General features: G+C 40.2%; 1 protein-coding gene across 2 annotated transcripts; it reads left to right on the forward strand.

Annotated features, from left to right (window-relative positions):
• The first annotated feature begins 4,195 nt into the window (after positions 1 to 4,195).
• Positions 4,196 to 7,253, forward strand: LOC134755773 (mitochondrial ribonuclease P protein 1 homolog). Of its 2 annotated transcripts, none has more exons than XM_063692365.1 (5): positions 4,196 to 4,519; positions 4,929 to 5,149; positions 5,400 to 5,548; positions 5,892 to 6,258; positions 6,861 to 7,253. In XM_063692365.1, exons 1-5 carry the CDS (start codon positions 4,384 to 4,386, stop codon positions 7,224 to 7,226), a joined length of 1,239 nt encoding a protein of 412 aa, XP_063548435.1. In that variant the 5' UTR covers positions 4,196 to 4,383; the 3' UTR covers positions 7,227 to 7,253. The 2 variants fall into 2 exon arrangements, with proteins under 2 accessions (XP_063548435.1, XP_063548436.1); XM_063692366.1 differs by having other exon boundaries at positions 4,932 to 5,149.
• The last annotated feature ends 495 nt before the right edge of the window (positions 7,254 to 7,748 follow it).

Raw genomic sequence — 7,748 nt, forward strand, 5'->3', positions numbered from 1 at the left:
TACTACGCGTATATTTCTTATAAGATACCAATTAGTCATTATGATTCTTTTTTACCTTCTTATCATACTCCTTTTGAATGTGCTAATCTTTTAAAAATATTAAACAATCAATTTATCTTAAATTCATAAACTTAAATATATTACCTCTTTATCACTAGGTATAGTTTGCTACAACGTAACTACCTAACCGTCTAATTGGTAATTAATTATCGCATAACTTTTCAAAGTCGAATCCACTTAGTAACTAAATTTTTTCCTTTTCTTTAGTTATCTTGATAGTCCCGATGATCCATGTATTTCCGCCGACTTCTTGGGTAGTCTTCCTGAAGTGGCAACACCTGTCGCTGACTTCGGGCCTTTCCTAGGTGTCTAGCCTAGTCTATTCTTGCGATTATGTTGGTAACTCTAAGGTACTATTACTCAATAGTATCACTTAATATAAAAATAATAAGTATCATAATTGATAAATACAGACAAATGCTTCAGTAAATTTTATTTTTATCTCTGTATATTCTTCTTGCTAGTTAGCTTCTCCTTTCTAATTGGAAAATAAATACATCTTTAATAGAAACGTCTTTCTGCCATTTCCGTTCACCATGATGCAATTTCTTCATGTTGGCAGTCCGTACAATGTCTATTTTCTGCCGGTTACGCGAATAAAAACATGACCTTTTTTACTCAAATTATCTTCAATTAGTAAGTATTAATGCCAGCCTCTTTATTTAATCGAGCCCAAATTAATGCCGAACCAGACATCGTAAGAAAATACCTTAAAACGTATACATCAAATATAAAACTTTCGCTACTCGTAGCGCCATCTATAATTTTCGATTGTAAATGTATGCCTATAGTGAAGATGTATGCTTTGCATTCTTTATATGTATAATATAAGCCTTGGTTCTTTATCTGCTGCATCCCAGCACCTCCACCATTGTGGCCGCCTCTCCCCTAGCCGCCTACGGTATATAAATGAGACCGTAAAAAGGGGAAAGGCGGCAACAAATATAATGTTACTATGGGTGTAAAAGTTATAGAATGCTTAGCATACATACCTTCATATACTATGAAGGATTCTTCATCCTCGCTCTCTCTGGACCTCTGCTCTACTCCAGGGCCAGAGGAGCCTCAGTCTCTGCTTCGCTTAATTTATGGCGGCTGTATTATCGCACCGAGATCTGTGGGTGAAATTGCCCTATGAACATGGTATTCTCCTAACAATTAACCCCACACATAAATATAACATCTTTACTAGCGAGCCACATCTTACCCGGCCGGATGTAGGATATATCAGCTACCAATGTAGTCGCCCTTCGCAAAGTGTGTGCTCAGTACATGCATAATACGTGCTGATAATGGAATACCAAGCGACCGTAGTCATCTCTGCACTCCTGCACAGGATAAAGGAGAACCTAGCAGCCAAGGCCACAGAACTCCTAGAGTCGGCCACCGTTGTGGTCACTCTTACATATTGATAAAGGAGACGTCAGCAGCCGAAGCCACCCCTCTCCTACATAATCTATAAATTACCTAGTCCGCCTTACCTAAGATGGGCTCCACACAACTTCCACGGCGGAGACCGTAGCAAGTTGTACTCACACAAACTTATTGCTTCCACGGCGGAGACCGTGGCAAGCCGAAACAAATAAGGAGATAATCGTATAGAGAAACCATACCACCACTGCGAGCCACTAAGCAGATAAAATACTTAGCTTTAGATGATTCTGGACAGCTGTAGACTTCCTCACTTTATATCACTTTCGAGAACTCGCGCGCCTTGCTCATTCACACGCGCCATATTGTCTTTTACTGCTTTAACCTTCACATCGGATTAACTTACCACAATTCCACCTAGAGGGCGCTGTTAGGTGTTGCCGCAAGGAAATTCGTCTTGGGCGTTATAAATTCGCGTCTGTCGCGACAAAGGGCTCAGGGCCAAGGAGGTGGACGACACCACTATCCGCTGGGTGCAAAGCATGCTCTCAAGCAGAATGGTTAGGCTAGACTTGCTTAACACTACACTGGAAGTGGCCACTGTGAGAGGCTGCCCGCAGGGGGGTGTACTATCTCCCTTGCTCTGGACTCTCGCGGTGGATGGACTTCTGCATAAGATGGCGGAGCTCCGAATCGACACTCAGGGGTACGCAGATGACCTTGTTGTGACGGTGAGGGGCAACTGTCAAAGTACTTTATCAGACCTTATGCAGAGGGCTCTCAACACCATGAATACATGGTGCAGAGATAATGAATTGTCTATCAATGCGGACAAGACAATTATAGTTCCATTCACGAACAAGCGGAAACTAGACAAACTTAAGCCGCTTGTCATGAATGGTAAAACTATTCCGTTCTCAACAGAGGTCAAATATCTGGGGGTAACACTGGACCAGAAACTGACAAGCATGTGGACGGAACTATACAAAAGGCTAGATCAGCCTTGGCAATATGCTGTCGTTTAGCAGGCAACCGATGGGGTCTAAAACCCAAGATTGCCTTGTGGCTGTACACGGCTATAGTGAGGCCGATAGTGTCTTACGCCTCCGTAGCATGGTACAGGAAAACGACGCAGAAGGCAACAGTGACGAGGCTTGGCAGCCTGCAAAGAACTGCCTGTGTCATCGTCACTGGAGCCATGTCATCCTCCCCGACGGCAGCCCTAGAGGCCATACTAAATCTACCGCCCCTTCACCTGCATCTGGAATTGGAGGCGAGATCTAGTATGCTTAGAATAGCGGGCGCGAGGAGAGGTAATTGGTTATCGCAAACTCTGAGACTGTTTAGGGAATCAGTGTACGATATTCCTGTTCTTGGGATGCCGTCCGACACTATGGCACCCAAATTTTGTCCACTCAAACTCTACTCAGTGGAACTCCCCAAAAGGGAGGACTGGTCAAACAGTCAAATTAAGTGGAAAGAAGGAAGCCTGAGGTGGTACACTGATGGCTCCAAATCCGGATCTGAAGTAGGCTGCGGAGTATATGGTGAAGCGCCCAGGAAAAGCATCAGCTTAAACCTAGGGCGTTTTTGCTCTATATTCCAGGCAGAGGTATACGCCATTATTGAATGTGCGTCAATGAATCTGCAAAGCAACTACGGCAACCATACTATCTATATCCATTCGGATAGCCAGGCGGCACTCTTAGCCCTAACCTCTGATGTCACCACATCGAGGCTGGTTGAGAACTGCAGGCAATTATTGAACAACCTTGGAGCCAGGAACAAGGTTGTTCTACGTTGGGTCCCGGGGCATGCGGGTATCGTTGGAAACGAAAAGGCCGACGAACTCGCGCGAGCAGGGGCTAAGGGGAAGAACTACAGTCCTGAGCCGTTTTGTGGGATTCCCAGAAGCCTAACGCGGCTCACCCTAAAGACCTACTGTCAATACAAAACCATTCAACTCTGGAGGGAGAAACCAGGGTTGAACCATTCCAAAGCGCTTATCAAGGCCTTCAGCAAAAAGGCGTCTTCGAGCGCCTTGGCGCTGCCTAGGAACCAACTGCGCAACTTGGTCAGGGTGCTTACCGGGCACTGCGGCCTAAATAAGCACATGCACACTATGGGGAAACGTGACATGGGGCGGTGCAGACTCTGTATGGAGGCAGAGGAGACGCCCCTACACATCCTCACAGAGTGCCCCTGCCTAATGCGCACTCGTGACTTGATCCTGGGTGGACATATATTGCGCCCGGAGGAGTTAAAGTCTCTCGAAACCAAAAAGATCCTGCAGCTGTTTGAAGTTGCAGGTTTGGATCGAGAGTTGTAGTAGGTGGCGATCACAATAGATCAGAGATGGTCGCAGTGATACATAGGCTCTGGAGCCTTACATAGCCCCTAGAAAAGAAGAAGAAGAAGAAGAAGAAGAGCGAGAAAGCGATATCTCTTTCTCGCTCTATTTATTAGATCTGAGTGTTGCCCTACTTTAGTTTGCTTTACATTGCTACTGACAAGATTTGCTTGACCAACTATCTCTTTCTCGATCTCACTTATAACTTATAACGTGTCCTTAACGGCCGTACGGCGGACCATTTTACACACGATCGAATAGGCCTCGGACTCGGACCGGACCAAAGTCGTTGTCCGGTACGCCCGTCTGTAAAAGCTTAAAATAAAAATAAAAATCTAACTTAGTAACCAAAGAGTATATAACAAATATGATATAACCACTATTAAGTAACCTCCAAATTTTGACAGCTAGCTTTGGCTTTGATGAGTCCGTGTAGCTAATGTTTATTTCTTTAAATTATATATATTAAAATAAGGAGAAAACATTTAAAAAATATTATTGTTTATGACGTGAGATACATTATTTCGCATCGTTACCAGTCTTATTTAGTGTGTCCCCAAAATAACGGATAAATAAAAAATATAGAAGACAGAATTTTTATAATGTACTGTATAAGGTCAATTTTTCATCATATGCGCCAACCTATCCGACAACTGCATCCTAAAAATGTTGTTCACATCAAGCAAACATTCTTCCGACCAGCCAGTCAATTATCGCAGCAGTCGGAGGACTACTCTGGTAAGAGACATTCTTTATAGGTAGCGTAGGTAGCCCTCGAATACCGGAACGTGGATCCGCGTACGAGGAAACTATTAGAAAAAAATAATCCCGGCACACGAGAGGAGTGATGTCTGCTCAAGTGCTCATGCATAATATAGTTTGTCAAAGGACTGCCTCATTTCAAACATAGACAGAGAGAATCATACTATCTTTGTCTTACACTAGTACTAGCACCCAAAAGAAAAGGATGAGTATAGTTTTTTCTGTTCTTATTTGGTTTGGTTTGGTTTGACTTACTATATTTCATATACATCATTATCTAGTTACATTGAACACTAGATTAATATATAATAAACTATAAGAACTTCCTTTGTGAAAGTGTTTTACAGGTATTAATTTGATTACAAAATAATAAAATTGTTCACAGAAGACATTATTAACGAAATATGCAAAGGTGATGAAGAGATTGAAAAGAAATTGCGTATTCTCATGTTAGAGGTGGAAGTGATGCGGCAAGACGGCCGACAAGCGCCGGACCAGCTGCGGAGCCACCACTGGAAACATCTCATGGAACTACCTAGTAGAAATCAGAGACATTCATACCTTTTGTATCTGTTTAAGACTGAAAGAGCTAAGGAAAACCAAAAAGTAAGTATTTGGAAAAGGGTTATTATCATGAGAAAAATACATGTAAAAGAATATTGTACACCATATTGAAGCATATATATGTCATTTCTGCATGCTCAACATTATACCCCCACTTAATATGTTTTTTTTTCCTTGGTGTTATTACAAACCATATTATTATTAATAAGTTTTACTAAATGGCCATAGGTTTTTATAAATTTTAAAGCATTTGGGCTGGAATATATAATCATTATTATATATGTTATAACAGGCAAAAAAAGAAGCTAGAAAACAAGCATTTTTGGAATCAGAACCTGAAGATACTAGAGAATTTCCTGATGATATGTTATATGGAATTCAACACCAATCATTGTTCTTGCGTATTCGGGACCAGTCCATGAACAACTTTGATAACTACAGGTGAATATAAAAATATAAGTTGCCAATATGTTATTGACCATTGCCATAGAAAATTTTGTTCTGTAAGTTCTCTAGTTTAGTAAATGTAATACTTACATAGCTAATTAACTAATATTGTCAATATTAAGCTATTTATATTTTTTCTTTTTAGTCAACAATCTTGTTCTATATTTGTTAATTAAGTTCTACATGTGATGTTATGGAAGAGCGGGGTCTTCTGTTACAGGTATTTTATACTTACTAGAAGACTCCAACCTTTACAACTGTGCCCTCTATTGTTAACAAATAAACATTTTTTCATTTTTTATTTTTCATTCTTATACAATTTATGCTTTTATTTCAGAGCTTTGCAAGCTATAATGCATGGTCAAAAAGTGGTAATAGATTGCTCATATGAGAACAACATGATATATAGAGAAGCAGTCAATGCTGCTAAACAAATGACCTTTGTCTTTGGTGACAATAGAATACATAAAGACCCATTTGATGTGCACATGTGTAATGTGAATTTAAAAGGACACTTCTATAAGCAACTAGTAAAGAATATACCTTCACTAGAAGAGCCGTGGATCCCTCTAAATATACACACAGAAAGTTACTTGGATGTGTTCCCAAAAGATAAATTAGTCTACCTCACACCACATTGTAGGAATGAATTGACAGAGTATGACCATGATGCTATTTACATCATTGGTTGTATGGTTGATAAGGTATGTCCAGGAGTACTAGAAAAGCACTGGTATTTATAATTCAGAACAGTCTGTTATTATGCAAACTACTTATTAACATTACTACTACTGTATCACACATTTTACTGTTAGAAGCCCTTGACTCTAATAATAGCATAATATGTTTCAAGTAAAATAAGAACATTTTACATTTAGTGATAAGACAAGATCATAAAAGTGAGAATTTACTGATTTCTATTTAATAAGTATTTAAGTTTTTTTTTACATATTAGAAAAATACTGGCCAAGTGCGAGTCAGACTCGCGCACGGAGGGTTCCGTACCATTACGCAAAACATCACGTTTGTTGTACGGGAGCCCCACTTAAATATTTATTTTATTCTGTTTTTTGTATTTGTTGTTATAGCGGCAACAGAAATACATCATCTGTGAAAATTTCAACTGTCTAGCTATCACGGTTCAAGAGATTCAGCCTGGTGACAGACAGACAGACGGACACCGAGTCGTAGTAATAGGGTCCCGTTTTTACCCTTTGGGTACGGAACCCTAAAAACATACTGCTAATGTAGCTCATACAAATAACAAAACAGATGTGCAACTAACATGTGTACATATTTATTACAGGTAAACAATGACCCCCTGTCCCTGGCTAAAGCTAAGAGAGATGGAATCAAAATGGCAAAACTGCCTCTCGACAGATATCTGGAATGGGCTCCAGGTTCAAAAAAGAACCTGAACATAAACCACATGGTACCAATACTATTAGATCTAAAAACTACTGGAGACTGGGATTATGCATTAAGACATGTCCCAAGACGAAAGCTAATGGAAACTAAAGTGTTAGCCATGGAGAACAAGTTAAAACGTACTCCAGCACTGAGAAAACACGTGTTCAAGAATTTAAGACTTCATTCTGAAGAGCTTCAACACTCATTTAATGAAAAAAGAAAAAGATCAAAAAAGTCATTGTATGATGATGACAGTATATAGTATAAAAAGTAATATTTTGTTTTTATTCATCTACATGGACCAAAGTAGATTTTTTTAACTCTCGCTACAAATTTGCAATCCAGGGGCCCATGTATCGAACGGTATTAGTCTAATATTATTAGTGTGTTACCATGGTAACCCATACGACTTGACAGTTCGTAGATTAATAATATTAGTCTAATACCGTACGAGAAATGGGCCCCTGACCAGGGATGCGAAACTCCTAGCTTCGGGCAAACTCAGCTCCGTTCGGCTCAGAATTGCTCCGAGCAATTATGAGGGTTGTCACAACTTGACGTCCCTTTGTGCCCCGTGCACGACCACAGAAGATAATGACTTGAATTTTGACAACCCTAAATAGCCGAAAGGGATAGTGCCATATATTAGAAAGGGACAGCATGATTCGACCCTGAACCGCTGTCAAACTTCGGTTTTACAAAACCGCCGATTCTGTACGGTAGTGCTATAGTTGGTCAAGCAAATCTTGACCAACACAACAAAAAAATTACACTTATCCCCTTC

Source organism: Cydia strobilella, chromosome 3, assembly GCF_947568885.1.
Source record: "Cydia strobilella chromosome 3, ilCydStro3.1, whole genome shotgun sequence".
Lineage (NCBI taxonomy): Eukaryota > Metazoa > Arthropoda > Insecta > Lepidoptera > Tortricidae > Cydia > Cydia strobilella.